This window comes from Molothrus ater, chromosome 7, assembly GCF_012460135.2.
Source record: "Molothrus ater isolate BHLD 08-10-18 breed brown headed cowbird chromosome 7, BPBGC_Mater_1.1, whole genome shotgun sequence".
In the NCBI taxonomy this organism is placed as follows: domain Eukaryota; kingdom Metazoa; phylum Chordata; class Aves; order Passeriformes; family Icteridae; genus Molothrus; species Molothrus ater.
This window is the reverse complement of record NC_050484.2, coordinates 6,844,229-6,862,354: the sequence shown is the minus strand read 5'-3', so window position 1 is coordinate 6,862,354 and position 18,126 is coordinate 6,844,229. Positions and strand designations below refer to the sequence as shown.

The 18,126-nt window shown below is 39.1% G+C and overlaps 1 protein-coding gene across 2 annotated transcripts in view; it reads left to right on the top strand.

Annotated features, from left to right (window-relative positions):
- CALCRL (calcitonin receptor like receptor) overlaps positions 1 to 18,126 on the top strand; it is a 63,346-nt gene that overhangs the window by 26,622 nt on the left and 18,598 nt on the right. For both annotated transcript variants that reach the window (XM_036386845.1, XM_036386846.1), the window contains 6 exons: positions 6,873 to 6,966; positions 7,975 to 8,119; positions 9,575 to 9,685; positions 10,601 to 10,713; positions 12,797 to 12,888; positions 17,944 to 18,070. In XM_036386845.1, coding sequence (XP_036242738.1) covers positions 6,916 to 6,966; positions 7,975 to 8,119; positions 9,575 to 9,685; positions 10,601 to 10,713; positions 12,797 to 12,888; positions 17,944 to 18,070 — 639 coding nt within the window. In that variant the 5' untranslated portion in view covers positions 6,873 to 6,915. The remainder of the gene's footprint in view (positions 1 to 6,872; positions 6,967 to 7,974; positions 8,120 to 9,574; positions 9,686 to 10,600; positions 10,714 to 12,796; positions 12,889 to 17,943; positions 18,071 to 18,126) is intronic.

The following is an 18,126-nucleotide window of genomic DNA, read 5'->3' as shown; positions in this document are numbered from 1 at the left end:
ACAGCATCAAGCAGAGTCATTCAGATAAAAAAGGCACTGCCTGAAAGGGGCACACAGAGCAGCAGTAGCTCTGCAGCTTTGAAACAGCAGGGGCTGGGAAGAAACCCCACTGCAGCATCTCAACCAGGGGTGTTACACAAGCCCCAAGGTCTGTCTGATGAATTCATAAATTCATGCTGCCTTTGCTTTAATTCAAAACAGAAATAATTTTGCTTGAAGGGGGAGAAATTTTCTTTGGAGGACTATACTGTGTTTTTCACATATTATTGTAGGGTTTCTGATGTTGAAAGGGACCATGAGGCTCATTGAGTGCATCTCTCTGCTTCTGCCAGGACTACTTAAAATTAAATCCTATGGCTAAGAGTATCATCCATATATAAATGTATCTAGGTAACAATACTTGCATACCTAGTAACAAGGTGGGAGCTCTCCAGCTTGCTCATAGCATCAAATCCATGGAAAAGAACTAATGAGCTTTTTTTATTTATTCTCTTTTATTTAAAATAGCATGTTAATTGGAACATCCATGCCACATTACAGCAGTTGTTTTGGAAGAAGTAAAATTTCAGGGAAGTTTACTTGGATGTATTTCCAAGTATTTTTTAAATTACTGTAACAGGCCTATAATACAGTTTTTAAAATTATAAAAGGGAAGAGCCAAAACTACATCACTTTGATCCATCAGCTATTAGACTTTATTAATTTACTATTCTGTCATAGTAAATTATTCTTCCTTTCTGTTAATAGCTGTTTCTAGGACGTTTGATAGTGGATTTTTACAGATAACTTCATTCAGCAGAGCAGCCTCCCTTTAAAACTGCTTTGTGCTTGAGTGATTGCTCTGGAATTTCAGTGCTGTGGCTCCCAGAACTCTGAAGTGAGTTATGGGAACATGGTGAGTTATGCCTGGCAGCATATGTGGCTATGCTGATGGATTTTAGGCACAGGATACAGCTGGGTTAGGGCTATGGGGTGAAAAGGGTTAAGCTTGTAAAGTAAGGATAACAATGTGCTTACACAATAGTAGTCAAATAGCACTGGAAACTGGAGGCATTAAGAACTATAAACTGTTGGAAATCACAGTCGCATCTCTTGACAGCAAAGCCCCAGCAGTCTCTTGGTAAAGATTTTATTTTGCCTGAACCTCTCTTGCCTTCCTTTAACAACTAGTTCCTCAGGAGAGACAAATAATTTTACTTTGCATCAATATTTTTAAAATTCCTATGCTGCATTTCTTTGGCAGGGCTAGATACCCTGATGACTTGTAAAAGTGACCCTCAGTGAGTCCTGGCCATTCTTCCACATGGCATTGCACCATCTCTACTCCTGGCTTTCTATGTCCTGAAGTCAGTAGGAAGTTCATCATATTGGACAAGGAGGGACGGAGCTTTCATAATTTATAGGGATGGAATGGAAAGCACAAGGGCCAAGAGAAGACTCTTCAAATGTAAAATCAAGGAGGAAATACTCTTACTGTTTTTATCAGTGGAAATCCTGTTTTAAGGAGCCAAAATTGGTGTGATGGATAAAACCACAAAAAATCTGCTCTGCAGTCTGCTGTGTGGAGAGGACTAAGGTTGACCAAGGGCAGGAGTTGCAGAATATGCCAGGGCAAGAACCTTGTAGATACTCCCTCCTCCAAAATCTTACTTGGAGAGCTTTGTTGTGGTGGCACTTTTTGCTCAGGTTTTTGTTGTTTTTTTTTGGTTGGTTTGGATTTTGCCTGGACCTCCTCAGAATAACTTGCAGCATCATCCACACCTGTGAACTGCTCAAAAGAAGTGTTAGAAAATAGAGGAAAACTAGCAGCACCATCACTCAGTCATAGGTTCATACTACTTTAGGTGTTATTGGAACTGGCCATGAGTGTTGCCAATTACTGCTAGTAATTTCTCTTGGGTGCAGGTGACAAAACTTATCTGAATGGCTGCCAAAAGCTATTCATGGGAAGAAGCACCCAGGAGTAATTTAATCTGTGTAATCTCATATGCAGATGGTTCTGCAATCTCTGTGAGGCCTCTGACATGCAGCCAGAGCCATGCAAAAACAAAAGCAAAAAGTGTGCTAATAAAGAGAATGCAAGATGTGAAACATCTCAGTGAGCCAGTCCAAATTTCCTGCTTGCACAGACCTGCACCATGAGCCCAGCACAGCCATGGCCCAGGAATTAAACAGGGAGGACTTTCTCCTGCTGAGCTGAGCTGCCACCTGCACAGGGAAGGTGCTGTAGAATAACTCAGGGATAAATTGACATGTGCCACTGTGTCTCTTTATTTCTTTTAGTCCCCAAGAAGACAGTAAATGCCATTGTGCCACAACTTCTTCCTAGGGAAACTCCTGGAAAGAAAGGTAGAGAAAGAATGTTTGTTTTTCATGAGGGAGAATGTTGTATTTTATTTACCTTTACTTTAAAGCTGCGTAATTATCAGGAGAATGGAGTAATTCTCACACATACAGCTGTGAGCAATTATGGGATACCATTGAGCAGTTTGTTCAAATCCTGGCAGAAGTGATTCTCTCAGAAAAAAGGCAGATTACCCAAATAGGAAGATTTCCAGACTGCCTTGCATTGTTCTCTAATGTAAGTGTGGAGATTTTGCAGTGCAGGACTCAGTGGATCCGGTGTGTGTTACTGCTTGGCTGCTGCTGCCCACTTGTGAAGCCCTTTTAGTCAGAGAAGTATTTCCCAGAAGGTTTATGTGAGTGAATATGTGGAAGCTCTATCTGGAATTTCATTTGAGGCTACTAGTTTTGTTGATTTGGGGGAGTTGTTTTATTACCAGTACAGTTTGAACAGAAATTCAAATTAGGGACACTTTGAAAAGCATTTTCCATCTTGTTGGTTTTGCCTTTATGCTGGGCTGAAACAACCAAACACTTCCTGAGGTTTTAAATACTTTAAGTTGTAGGCCTGCCTCCAAAAAGAACCAGAAGTAGCAAAGTGTCAAGAAAATACCCATCCTGACCCCATTTTCAGATGAAGGTTATATGTCTGTATGCAAACATGTTCAAGTCTGGTGTTACAAGGCTACAGCACACTGCAAGGTAAATAATGTACACAGCACAAGTTTTGTGGCTTTTTCCTTGTTGTCATTGGGAATGGTTGTGTTGTTGGCTTCTGGGCAAATGAAAGATTACCAATTAGTGAAAAATGTTGGGGCATTTTTGGACAGGCCTGCAGTGCCATAAGTAGGCTCTCCCTCCTGTCCCACTCCCACAGAGTTGCATTCTCACTTGAAGTCAGATTTGAGAACTGCTTGAGGTGAAAGCTGCCTGTGTTTTTTGTTTTTTACAAAATGTGGTGGTTTTCAAGTTCAAAAAATGATTTTTTTTTTCTTTTTAATGACTGCTTTTTTTAACCCTTTTACTATATGGTTGAAAGGGGAAGTGTCTGGGGCTCAGCAAGGGTGCCGCTTACTCCTGGGAGGATGGGGAAAAGTTAAAAGTAGAAACAGCTGATGAGGCAGGATGGCTCTGTAGAGAAAGCAGGAGGAAGAGAAATGGGAACATCTGTTAAAGCTATACCAGTGACTATTTTGGCTAAGTCCAGTTTGCAGTTCCTTTTTAATTCCTCGTTCTTCAGTAGGTGTCAGTGCAATCAGTGACAAACACAGCCTAGGCCTTGGCAGTACCATTACTGGCAGCTCCTTTTTTGTTGTTGTTTTGCTTTGTTTAATTTATCCCAGTCTTCACTAAATGCACAAACATGCACCAGAAATAAAAACGATATTTCAAAATCAGGAAGATCTGATTTACTGTTACAATTCCCCATTCTATTCTCTCTCATGTTGCCTTTTAGTGGGAAAATACTTCAGCCAGAGGACTCTCAGACTCAGTTTCAGTCAATACCTGCCTTGTAAATCCCAGCCCTGCTGGCTTTTGTGCAGATTCCCACTGTTGCTGAGTGGATTCATTCAGGACACTCAGGTTAATCTCAATCCAATACAATTCTTTTCTCTGCCCCATGATGGACTTGTCAGATTTACAACAGCAGAACAGCTGAGGAAGCATCATTATTTGAGGAAACCTAAGAATGGTCTCTTTTCACTATTAATTTCTTGTGTGCCTAATACCTCCCAGCTTTGAGAGGGAAAGAACTTCCAGAGAATTAGTCTTGGTTTGTGTCTCATCAGAGCAGATGATTAATAAAAGCAGCCTGACTTTCTTAGCAGCACTGGCTTGCTGCCTCAGTCAATGGAATATATTGCTGTCCATCCCTAAGAAAGTTCTTCATTTTCCTTGGAAAGGTCTTGTCCAGACTAACTGGAATAAATGTTGAGTGAATGAATTCATGTAGTGATGCAAGAGATGCTTTCCTGCAGTTCAAACAGGCATCTGAAGGACCTTCCCTCCTGCATTTTGTAATTAAGTCCATAAGCAGTGATGTTTAGAAAAAGGCAGTGGTTGGGGTTGTTTTTTTTTTTTCCTCTCTATATGTTAGCAACTGAGAGGAATGAGTGGAAAGCACAGAGTGCATTATAGGCTTGACTTGACATGTTATCTCCTGGGAAGAGTTAATAATTTAGCAGCAGATACTGGAGCAGTTGATGGGAAATGTCTGCAGAACTACTAGGTATGAAAAGACTTGGACCATTAAAGGAGCTGAGCTAAGAGATGACTTTTGATATTGTGAAACAGAAATAAACTTGGACTCTGAATCAAAGCAGATCATTTCTGCCTTTGTTTATATGATGTTGTATCTTCTAGATAAATTAAAATAAGCAAGGCTAAGTGAGAGCAATATGCAAACATGCATTTTAAATTTTTCATCCAACATTTGTTTTAGCATAAGGATTTTTGGAACTATTGTAGAGAAAATTATTTTGAACTCTTGTATACATGTATAGAAAAACATACACAAAATTATTGTTGCTATTTTCTAGTTGTGGTTCATCTCTTGGCTTGGCCTGTGTGCATCACTTGTGGGTTTTAACCCTGCACAGATGTGCTTCGTCATACTTGGGAGATAAAATATTGGTGAATTACTTTACAGTAAGTTATTAATTCCAATTTCCTTAGAAGGTCAGGGTTTTTTCCCCCTAGGAAAACAGACACAGCTTTAAATGAATGAAACATGTGATAAGTTTGAATTAATCGCACTTGCCCCCAGTTTTCATGCAGAATTGAGCTCATGTTGCCCTTCTGTTAATTTAGATATATTTTAGATATCTGGTTTTAGTCAAGCCTTAGTCACTGCACAAAGGTATTTAAATTTTTCTTTAGCTAGCAGATCAAGGTCTTTAAAATTATCTAGTCACTTTAGTTCTTAACATGTGGATTTTCCAGGCAATTAGTAGCTCAAAGCAAGGATATATTTCATATATGCTAATTGGTCTTCCTCTAAGTGTTTTAAGATCCTTCAGATTTGAATTTCAGAGCCTCACCTGTGCAATTTGCAGCAGTGTTCCAGGATTGCATGCCACTGGTAAAAATAGAAGGAAGATTATGGATACAACTTCAGTCTGGTTTAAACAGGCACAGCTGATTTTACAGCACATTTCTTGTCTTTGCAGCAGGCTGTGCAATAAACAGCAATAACTTCATATTTAGTAGTTCATATGTCCTGCAAGAAGCTGTTTAGTGTACTATAGTTGTATTAGGAGGACCCAGTCCCAGCATAAAAGCAGAAGAGTTTGATGTTGAATGTTTGCTTTTTGTGACCGGGGCAGGGTTGAAATGAGCTTTTTGTACCATAACCTCTGCCTGCCGGTGTAGAGCCAATTGTTTGTCCTCCCCTGTTCTCTCACAGCACATCACTGCAGGAAGGGAGAACTTCCAGAGGCAGAGCAGGGGTGCTGTGAGGGGGATATGGCTTGGCCAGGGTGCAGGTTTGTGTGTGGCACAGCACCCACTGCCCTCTGGATGCTCTGGCAGTGGGGTCTCTGGGCTGGTGTGCAAGGATTGTGTCTTTCATCACATTCTGAGAGCTGCAGTGCATTCATCTGTACCAGGGAGCTAAGCTCATGCACATGCTATTGCTTTTCTTTTAGCTGAGAATAGCTTCATAATGCTGCTGCAGTGAGATACTTGGATTTTTGAAATGTGCAGTTGTAATAACTAAACTGAGTTTTGCCACGATGCAATCAGAAGAAAAGGTCTTATCTCAGTTCCAGACTCAGCTTTGTGATCTTCTCAGGACACTGAAATATTAAAAGACAAAATTCCTTGACATTTCCCTTCCTTTTGAGGCAGTTGTTATGGCAGGGTTACACTGAATGGATGGTTTACATGCTTCATAAATAATTGTGTATATTTTATGCTTTGGGAGAATTTTTCACTTCAAGAATCAATTCCAAGAAGAGTTTGCAGTGTAAGGTGGTCATACCTGGCTTGGGTATTTGTGTTTTCTTCTAATGACAGGTAAAGAAACTACAGATTCTGCAGATACAGAAACTATTTTACAACTCACAATGAATTCTTGCATTGCTACCATCACCCTTGCAAAGCTGGAAGTTCAGGATGAAGTGGCTTCTCACTAGATCCAGAAATGGCAAAATTAAATATCAGGAGGAAATGGGAGTAAAATGGGAAATAAATGTGTGTGTTTGAAAGCCTGAGTGTATTTGAGGGAGCCAACCTGCAGTTTGCTGTGGGCTCCCAAAGGCAGAGATGGCCAGAGTGTAGTTTGTGTCTGGGGCTGGTACAAACCCTCTGAAGGTGTTGGTTGAGGCACTGGAGGCACTGAGGAACTGAGTGCCTTGTTTTGGTGCATCCCTGTGTATTTCACATGGCATCACTATGCATGAATAGAAATGGAGAGCACCTCCATCAATTTGTTCTAGTTCAGAAATAAAATGTGAAACTCTTTTATCAGTGTTGGCTTTCATTAATTCCTAAATTTCTTTCCTTTTTTTTTTTTTCTCCTATTGCAGTTTGAGTTCATTCAGCTACATATTGACTGCACCAGATATAAAAATGACAAAAATCTGGATCACATTTTTGCTGCTCTTCTCATTGGTTACTGTGGTGAGTCTTATGAATTTTTAAAATCACTTCCAGCTTTAACAACCCTGTAGAGGGTACCACAGAAATTATTAACATGGAAGCACAGAAAGAGCTAATCTTGTGTTCAGATGTAGCTCCTGCACAACAGGATCTTTATCTATCTTCTGTTATCTGTTAAATTCTGTTGGCAAAGGAACAGAAAGAGTTTTTACCTGTGCTGAATCCAGCATATTCTCTGCTGGCTCAGAACAGTAGCAGTGGACAAGTGACACAGAGGCAGTACCCTGCAGACCCCAGGAAGAGCAGGAGGAGACAACTGAGATTCAGAGACATCCTCAGAAACTGAAATTTTATCCCTTGTACAGCACTGGTACAGTATTTCAATCTGCAGCTTTGTTTTTCTGTGAAGCTTAGTAGCTTCCCATAAAATATTTAATTACTATTAAAAATGCACTTAAAAGGTTCAGTTTTTGGTCATGATCAACTTTCCTAAGATTTTTTAAATTTTTAATTTTAACAACTATCAAAGTGGATGTCTTGTCTTTTGAATAACATTCTCTGTTCTGAGGGTTGACTTTATGGTTCACCTGACTACAGAGAAACCAAATAGCTCTGGACAAGCTAAATGCTTCAGTGCAAAAAATATATGGAAGATCATTTTTTGTAAAGGATCATTTTGGGCCTGACTGAAGCGTCTTTTAGACTAAACTTTGATATATTTCACTGGGTTTTAGAAAAGTTGTTCATATGCTTCTGACTATCTCAATGCTTTCTATGCTCGTTGCCATTCTTATTTACCAATCTTGCCAGTTGTTCCTACCCTATGCTCGTTCAGGAGATGTTTATCAAGATTCAGTAGTAAGAATTGCCAGAAAAACATAAAATCATATTGTCAGTAATAAGATTTAAAGATCACTCTCTTTCGGTAAAATAATATTTAACGTACAGTATTTGAAAAGATTGATGTTGAAAAAGTTTATGTTGGAGCTTGTACTTGTGGTTTGCTAAAAGAGGTGTTTTTACTCTTAGTTTTTTGCCACTGCTTCTCCAGCTGAGGGACAGCAGAACTCCACAATGGACTTTGCCCAGCTGAGTGTTACACGGAATAAAATCATGACAGCACAGTATGAATGCTACCAGAAGATCATGCAAGACCCTATTCACAAGAAAGAAGGTAGAGATTGCTTTCTCATCAGGCTTTGCTAATAAGTTGTCAACAGATATTATTACAGTAATTCAGGGTCCTTTGGTTATATTAATTTCTTACCTTGCTAGCAATTCTTTCTCAGGTTTTAACATTATTTTCTCAATTTTTTATAAACATCACTTTGGGATGCATGAAGTTATATGTTATACTATCTGCCCATAGCACCACTTCAGATAGAACACAAAGCTTTTCTTTCTGATGAAATAAGAAAATGTTAATTTAAGTAGATATCTACATTAAAAATCACGACTAATTAATCTTACCACCTTATTTCATTTCATACTCTTTTTATACCTCTGTCTGCCTGGTCACATCAGCCTTTAAAAAATTGTAAGTACCTTAATCCACACAGTTTCCCTGCTCTGAGGGTTGTGCTGGTGTCATTACTGCTTTTCCTGGTAAGTCACTCAGAGCTGACCTCAGCCACTCCACCTGCTGCTGTATTCACTTGGAAGCGTCTGGAAATGCTGAGTGGCCTTTGAGGCAAGGAAAGGTGAAATTGGGTTCTTCTACAAGGAGATTTTTTTCTTCTGAAATGTTTCTTTGGAGGAGCTGAGTGCCTGGAGGTCAGGAATGGATACAGACATGGCAGTGTAAGCTCATGCCCACAGCATAAGGGGCCCTCACAGCTTCAGAAGGATCTGCACAAATTGGAAAAACTTCAGATGAGGAGGAATTACACGATGTTAGAGAGCTGCAGCCTTTGAGATGGAGACATTAATCAGCCCTTAAAAGAAAACTGCAGCGAGATAATAAAAACATCGTGAAATTTGTAGGGAGGCACACAGAATGACTGCGTCATTGACTTTTCGGAAAGAAGCTGTTTGTAAAATGCCAGCTCATTCTCAAGGAGGTTTATTTAGATGTTGAAATGTGTGTAGGCAATGAGGCATTGGAACAGGCTCTTGAGGGACACTGGATTCCCTGTTCCTGGGCACTTAGGGAAGTGTTTTCCACAGTGGCTGCTGCAGGCTCAGCCCAGCCTGAGGCAGAGCAGCTGGGGCTGCTTTCTCCTGCCTTCTGTGTTTTCTGTGAACAAGCAAACATATGTACAGGCTTGGTGTACATCCAAAACGTAGTAAAATTCAGTAAAGCTGTCTTTCAAAGAGTGAGGTTCTTGGCTAAGGTACATTATTAAGTATGAATCAATTTTTTTGCCCACAGTATTCTAGATCTGAGGTTTGCCAGTTGTAGATGTAAGCCATTTCAAGGTGAAGGAGAGAAGATTTTGAAATGTATTCAAAGAAATGTATGTATAAGGAACTGCTATCTCTGTTAAGTGAAGTTTTAATCAACCACTGCCAAATCTTTTCTCTTTTTTTCCCCATTGCTGCAAACCTACCTTACCCAATCCTACGTCTTACCTTTGAAAGAACATTCTGCAGCAAGAGTTACTTGATTCCCAGGTCTCTCTGTTTGCAGGTCCTTACTGCAACAGGACCTGGGATGGCTGGTTGTGCTGGAGTGATGTTGCTGCTGGAACCGTGTCGGTGCAGCGTTGTCCTGACTACTTTCAGGATTTCAACCCATCAGGTATGAGTGCCTGGACTACTACAGCAATGCATTTCTCACTGAAATTAGAGTCTGGGGGCTTGATGTCTCTTGTTTGCCTCAGTCAAGTCATTAATGCTCCAGGATTTCAGAAACTCAAGATTCATTATTTGCATTTTCCTTCTATCTCATAGAAAACTGACAAGTTACAGCTTAGAAAAGAAAATCAGTGTCCCTGAGGGATTCTGTAGATTAGGCAGTCAGAATTTAAGTTAGATCACACTTTTTTCTTCTTAGAGATGAGCTTTTCTCTCAGACAAGAAGAAATACAACTTACTGCTTTACCTCAATTTAACAGTTGAAGCTGACAAAGAGTTTCTCCCACTTTGATTCCTTTCCTGTTTCTGTGGGCAAAGCTTTGTGAGCATGTGGAAAATGTCACGGATTTCTTTGTATTTCCCAGGGTCTTTTCATGCTCTATTTGATGATAGAAATCATTGTTTTCCAGCAATTTTCCAGTTTGGTTCTTTGAGCAGTTTTGCTATTTATGTTTTCCTGCCTGTCCAATACTAATTTATAGTGGTAGGATATTAGACTTCAGTTTCCATCTTAGATATTAAGCAAGCCATTTAAATATTTTTGTCACTTCATCTGGTAGTTCTCTAACAGTTAGTTCAATGTATTTTGATATTTAATGGATTGGAGAAGGAAAATCTATTTGTTTTCTTAAGGAGAATCACATCATCGGTCGCCCTTGCCAAGCAAAAGCAACGGCCTCAAGTTTCTCAGAATTCATAGTAACAAGCACAGTCTCTCTAGTCATATTAATAAAGCTGTCATGTGTTTGCCAATCTTTATTAAATGCTTGGCATCAGGAAAGAGAATTTCAGTGCTGACTGTTGTGTTTTTCTTTCACTTTTCTTCTTTTGTTTTTCGTTCCGTCAACTTTGATTGCAGAAAAAGTTACGAAGATCTGTGATCCAAATGGGAATTGGTTCAGACACCCAGAAAGCAACAGGACCTGGACAAACTACACTCAGTGCAATAGCTATACTCATGAAAAAGTGAAGGTAGGAGAGGAACGAGTGCATGGTACTCACGTCAAGAAACTGAACTGAGAATCTTCATAAGTTTCTATATATCAAAAGTAGGCTCTGTACTTGTGTGGGTCTGTGTATAGATGCTCTTTCTATAGACTTCAGTTTATCTTGAACATGCCCATCCATTAAAAGATTTAGAAAAAGAAAAACTAAATCTCTTTAATGACCTCTTAGAGTTACTTTATGGTATGTGAGGATACAATGGGCAAAATTGCTTACCATTCCCCAACTCTGTGTCCACTAATATTCCTTATGTTTTTGAAACATTCAGTCATGGGAAGAAGCAGTAAATTGAAACTGTGAATTCCCAAGAACCAGGAATACAAACCACAGACTAGGAGAGGCTTTAAATTAATTTGAACCTCATGTTTTAAAGGGTTCAGTAGTAGCAGACTGTGTCAAGAAATCTGACCTGTAATAGTTTCTAACTGCCTGCACCATTGCTCTTGAAATGCCTTAGGGTTCTTACCTAAAAACCATATTGGGCAAAAGATGGTTACAGAGGATAAGGCACTTTATTATTGCTTTTTCTCAAATCATGAGACTTTGATTTTGGTAATGGCAGTTTTATTCTATTAGCAGAATTGCCATAATTCATTGATTCTTACTAATACTGTGCTGAGAATGGAGGATATTACTCAGAAAGGAGCAGATCTATGACAATCCCCCTTTATGAATAGTGAGGTAGTTCCCCTCAGGCTGTTTTGCCAGCATATTTCAACTCTGTCGCAAATCTGAAGCCATTATATGGACTAACAGCTCCAAGGACAGCCTTGCTGCAGTTGTGTGTTGTTTTGCTCAGCAGCAGCATTTTCTCCTCAGTGTGCCTGGAAGGTGGGTGGGACACTGCACAGTAACTGGGGCTGTTGTGCTTTGTTAATTCTCATTTTTACTGCCCTCAGCAGTGCTCCCTGCTGTGCCACGCTCTTGTGCCCGTTCTAAAGTGTGGGGCAATCTCTAAGTCCTGACAATGCACCTCTGCCTAGGTTGGCCACTGAGTGAGGGGGTGATACAGGATATGGACCTGTCCTAGAATGGCTGTTGTCATTTATACATCTCAAATTTTAGCATTTTGGGGTAACGCTCGATTTTTCTCACTCACAAATTGTTTGCTTTTCAAATTTCACAATAAGTTCCATTTATACCTATTGCATTGATGCTTGGTTTGTTTTTTTAAGGAAGCTATCTCATTTAAAAAAATAATTGCAGTTTGAAAATTTCTAGTGCACATCAAGAGTTACCCTTGTGTCATATTACAGCCTACTTAAAGCTTTACCTCTAATCTTTTTATCTTCTTTGTTAATCTCAAAAGTCAGTATATATAGCAAGCTGCAATTACTCTCTTCTAACTTGGAATGATAAGTTCAGGGGATGCACAGAGTTTGCAGTAGGTGAGCACTTGGATGCATGCTCTAACTCTTCCTATGGAACCCAAAATTGTGCTTTATTGTGAGGGTATAAGGTTCAACCTGAAAATCTTCTTTTCCTCATGTGCCAAATGATGCCCTTACATTTAATGCAGCAAGGGTTTTTCTGCAAGACAGATTCCATGACTAAGAGCAAAGGTTTGTTGTGTTCTGATAAAACTAATTAGTTAATTAATATATTAGCTACAAGAATTAATGACAACATGAACATATTCCAAATATTAAATTACCAGTTCTTTTTTTTTTTACCTTTTGTACCTACCCAGATTTTTGTAATTCCATAATTGGCAGCAGGCTTATTTAACATAACATAATATTGAAACATAATTATGACTATTTAACATAATAGTCTTCACTATTTTTGAGTCATTGTCAATTTTTTTTCATGCCCTTCCTGAAATGGTCAATAAAAACTGAATTTCCAGTACCATAATCATAGCTCACTTTGAAGGAAGGGTCTTTAAATGCTGAGAAAAGACTTGTTCCATCATTACCTGAAATGGGGTTTGTTTTGTTTGTCTTTTCCTTATCAGTACTGTAGTCACTTTGCAAGAAGAGATGTATAAATATGTGCTTTATCAGCAGTAGCTCTGTCAGAATCACTTGGCTTTGTTATTGTGTTGCAGACTGCTCTGAACTTGTATTACTTGGCCATCATCGGACATGGACTTTCAATTGCATCACTTCTGATTTCTCTTGGCATATTCTTTTATTTTAAGTAAGTACATTTAAAATCCATCATCAGTGGTTGCCACAGTGGGTCAGTGCTTTGGAACACCAGCCATCCAAATAAAATTAGATGGAGCAGGAAGGTGAAGAAAGCCAGTATATAGGTTTGCCATTGGACTTTATATTGTAACAAAAATGCAGGTTTCTTTTCTCAGAAATCTAAAATCAAAAACCTGCAAGCCAAAACCTGTAGAATATATTGAAAATAGGAAATAGGAAAAGGTTTGTTCATTTGGGGTTTTTGATGTCTGGATTTCTTTAGTGACAAATGACAGTATGATACTGGGAATTGGACACAGTGATCCTTGTGGGTCTCTTCCAAGTCCGGATGTTCTGTGATTCTGTGTTATGCCAAGCATCAACTGGACTAAAGAGCAAGTGGAAACCAAAATAGTGATGACATTTGCTAGGTACAGTAACATTCCAAAGTGGTACTCACAAAATATGACAACTGTAAGGGAAGTAAGGCTGAGAGCTACAGTAGAAATGGGAATAATAAGAATAATCCCATTTTTTGATTCACAGTATTGTATATGACAGGCTTGTCATCTGCTGACTAACAATTATGTCACCTTCTTGAAAGGAAGTTTGAGCAGTGTCACCATTGTCCCAACAGCTCATAATACAATACACAGGCCTTTTAAAATTAGTCTTATTACTTCATATCTGGTAAACTTTCTTTGCTTCCCTATGAAAGACTCCTTTTCTTTTATTCTTCCTTTAAGAAGCTGCTGAGGCCTGGTGGAAAGGTGAACCCAGGAGTGTTGCCACATGGGCAGAGCTGAGAAAGACAAGTTGTTCCCTGTGCCAGCTGCTGCTGTGGCCAGAGCAGGCTGCCCTTGTCAGCCTGCTTTAATCATTTCATAAACACCTTCTCCTTGGCACTGCACATCTGCTCCTCACACTCTCCTGCTCCTGCCCCTGCTGCCTCCCTCCATTTCCTCCTGACATTTAAATAGCAATAGCAGGTACTGCCAGCGCCCATGGATGCTGCTCTTCTCATGCTGTGGGCTTTGATTAGGTGGAGACAGCTGATAGCTGATATAAAAAAAAAAACAACAAAAGTTCTTTTTAGCCTGTCTGAAAGCAGTGCTTCCACTCTAGCTGTGCATTATTTCCCCAGGCTTCTGCAGCATTTCTGCAAATCCCCCATAAACAGGAGGGTTTCAACTTTGTAGCCTTTCCTTTGAAAATCCAGTATTCAAGATGGTATTTCAGTTTTTTCTGACCTCGTTTCATGAGGAAAACACAAATAATTGGTTTTCAATCACTTTCTTTTTGTATTATCTGTAAAAACAATGCTTCTCCTTTCCAAATTCACTTTCCTTCCACAAACTGAATGTGTGAAATGGCTCTGAGTCATTATAAGAGCTTTGATTTTGCACAGAAATGGACAGTACTATTGCAATATATGTGACAAAGTTTAACAGACTAAATATCTAATGTGACAGGAAAAATGCTTTAACACATGGAAAAAGAAAAGGATTTGGAGTAGGAGATGATTTTATAAGTTCACAGAGAGTCAAGCATGATTTTTCTATACCATAATATGAAAACCAAAGTAATTTCATCTTTGCTTGTGGCACTTACAGCAAAAGCAGGTGGTCTGCTGTGCTGCCATCCTGTGTCATGTTTGTCTCACCATCCAGGGATTTTCTTCCCTGGGAGCAGGATCATCCATCCTCAGAGAACCACATGGAATGAATCCAGACCCACAAACCACATTTTCTAGACTGTGGTTATGTTGGGATGGAAAAGGAAATTACAAAATTCAAAGGAAGCTAAAGAAAGTCCTCTACAAGCTGTTCTCTTGGGATGTACAGTTCCTATAAAGTATTTTTAGTAGCAGAAGGGTATTTAAGGACCTAGATTAATACCAGGATGTATTATGTATCAGCTAAGGCTTGGATAATTATTCATAGCTTTAACAGGTGGACTTTTTTTTTCCTATTGTGGGGGGTGTCTTTGAATTTGTCATTTCCAAAACATTTAATCTGTAAGTCAACTGACGGTTTCCAGACAACATTTTCTGGATTTCTGATCATTAGGGTATCTTTAGATCTGACTAGGAATTTGGAACTTTTCCTCAAAGGAAATATAAACTGTTTGGGATTTGAATTATTTTTAGGACTAAAATTTTTCTGCATCTTAAGTTTTATTTTTTCTTCATAAAATTTTCTCCTTGGAAATACTTGTCCAGCTTGTGACTTGTGTTCCCCAAGTGCATTGGAGTTCTTGATTTAACAGAATGAGATGGGTCATAAGCTTGGAACTCTGAACATCTCTGAAAACTCATCTATGAGACATAAAAGTAACTCCTTGCAGTGTCTCTGCTTTGTCATTCTGTAACGTACTCGAGATCATGCACGTGATGCAAATGTTAAAATAATTGCATGGTTGCCATAAAGAATGAAAAATGAGGCAAGAGAATAATTTAAAAAGCAGTGATTTAGGATAAAAGGGAGCTGCACTTTCAAAGGTGCCCCCACCTAAAAATCAAAGCAGACATAAAAAAAACCCAACAAACAAACCCACCTGAAACAATGGAGTTTTTGATCAAGTGTCATATCAAATCCCATGACAGCATTCACACAGGAGAGCAGCAGTGTATTAAAGAGAGAGTGGGCAAAACACTGATTATTGGATTGTTATGGAGACAGAGCTACCTAAATCACTCAGTTAATGTCATCTGAACTGATAATTCCCCTTAGGTGCTTATGTGGATCTCACTGGTTGAGTTTTGCAGTATTGAAATACCTTAAAAACTTAGATCTCAAACCCACTTAGGTGACATTTGAACATGTCACCCTTTTTTCTTTTGGAGAAATTAATTGTTCCCTAATTCCCAAGATATACAGGAGTAAAAAAAATAAAAATAAAAAAGAGGGGAAATAGATAATATAGTAGGAAGTCTCTTTTTATTTGAGGTTTAATTTGAGGGGTTTGTCATTCAAATGTACTTAGATCATAAACATGAGAATTAAGTGATTAAAGGATATTATGTCATTAAGAAAAACAGTGAGAATAAAGGACTATAGGAAGGATAACAGAAGAGAGAGGGTGGGGAAGCTTAGGAAAAATCTTTTTATTACCAAAAACATTCTTAGTTTTTAAATGTCATCAGTCTTGCTTTCTGTTCCTTGTCCGGTGATCCTCTCAGTCCTTTCATGCATGGGTGGAGGTGGGTGTGGATGGGTGTGTGTGAATATTCAACAGGAACAGCTGCGGGATGACCCGGAGCGATGGCCCCATTAGCTGTACGTGCTCTTCCTCGCCTGAGCCTTGAGCCTTAACAATAAGCAGACAGAATTCCAGAGCTGTTCAGGACTTGTTTACACAAAGCCCTTCGCTGGAATCTAGCATTGTCTCTCTTTTCATATATAAAACATACAGGGGGGAAAAAAAAAACATAGAAAAATACATTTGCAAAGAATGTAAGACCCTACATGTTATAATAATTAAATTTTATCCTTTTGGGGCATTAAAACAAGACTCAAATAAAATCTTAAAGAGCCTGATGGAATATATTTTTTCCTCAAACTCATATGCAACCCCGTCTTCCATATTTTGAAACTTTTTCTTTTGTGTTTTCTTCAGCCGAATGGCACGTGGCAACCAAAGTTTCCTGTAGGTCCCTGTTAAATGGCAGCAATGGTTTCTAGAGGGGTTTCCTTTTCCTTCCCCTGTTTTTAGTGCCATGGGCTTGGACTGTCTGTCTCAGGGCTTGCACAGTGAGTACCATGAGCTCAGTGCAGGCATCTGTGTGTGCTTTGTACCCTGCCCTTGTGAGAGCTGCAAGGATGCAGCCAAGGTCTGCCCTGTGGCCAGGCTTATGGGGCTGTCCTCTTTTTTTCATTGGGCCACCTTGGTTGTTGTTTCATCTGTCAATATACTCCTCCAGCCTTTGTGAAGATTTCATATCTGCATCTCTCTGAAAAAGTGTAAAGGTCTCCCTTCTATCCTCTCAAATTAAAAATTAATCACCAATGTCCTTCCTTTATCTTTTTTTCCAGGCAAGCTATTTGAAGATGCCAGAAAACTTGATTTATTTTTTTTTCCCTTGGGTGACAGTTTAGACATGTCCCCTGCTGCCCTTTTGAATGTATTTCTGATTTCTCTCAGTGGCATGTGTGTAAGTGGTAGATTTTCTCCCGCAGTTGGTCATTCCCAAGGGTCAATCAGCTGCACTCCATCTCTCTGGCCATTACCTGGAGACAGGCAGGTGTGAGGACTCTGCAGCAACTCAGTGCTGTCTCTGAAGCAACCCAGGAATTCACTGAAAAACTTGAATGAGAAGCAGTCCCTCCTCCTTGATTACACTAAGTTATTCCTGCTTCCTCTAGAATGGCAGAAAAACAGAAAGTTGCTGCACCTAAGTTCAACATTCTTTGACATATTTGAATTTCTGTTTGTTTGGGGTTTTTTTTTTTTTGTTTGTTTTATCTTCCAAAGATATTCTCTCTTTCATTTTATTGCAAGATTAAAAGCAAATTTTAGAAATTACCACAATTAAATGCAGTTCTCGAGGGATTTTATAATTATGTCCTATACATTGTTTATAACTTAGTTATACACAAAAGTCAGGGGAGATTTGCATTACTTTGCTTATTTAGGTACTTCTCTAACTTTGGGCTGAAGGAAGAAAAATGACAAGGATGTGAGTAACAGGAATTACCCTCAAAAGTTCTGCACAGATTTGGGGGAATGGAAACAGGGTAAGACAGCTTCATCAAGCACTGGTGTGATAGGTAATTGGGAAATTCTTCAGGTACTAACCAAAAGAAAAGTAAATCTTCTGAAAATTATTATCAGCATTTAAATAATTTTCAGCTGGCCACTATAAGCATAACTATAAGCATATTGGATCTAAATGTACTTTCTTTTTCCTTTTGCTGTATTAAATTTGCTCTGGACATGAAGAAAGGGTTGATGTAGGACTTGTTAGTAAAATCAAGAGCTCTAACATTTCCAAATGTCAGAGTTGTCCCCAAGTACACATAGTTGTCCTCCCATGTACTCATTTGTTCTTGTTTCTCTTTTCCAGGAGCTTGAGTTGCCAAAGGATTACCCTGCATAAAAATCTGTTTTTCTCTTTTGTTTGCAACTCTGTTGTAACAATAATTTCACTGACGGCCGTTGCCAACAACCAGGAATTAGTTGCAACCAACCCAGTAAGTGAAAGTGTGTTTGGCAAAGTCTGTTTGTTTGTAGGTGAGTGGCTCAGAGA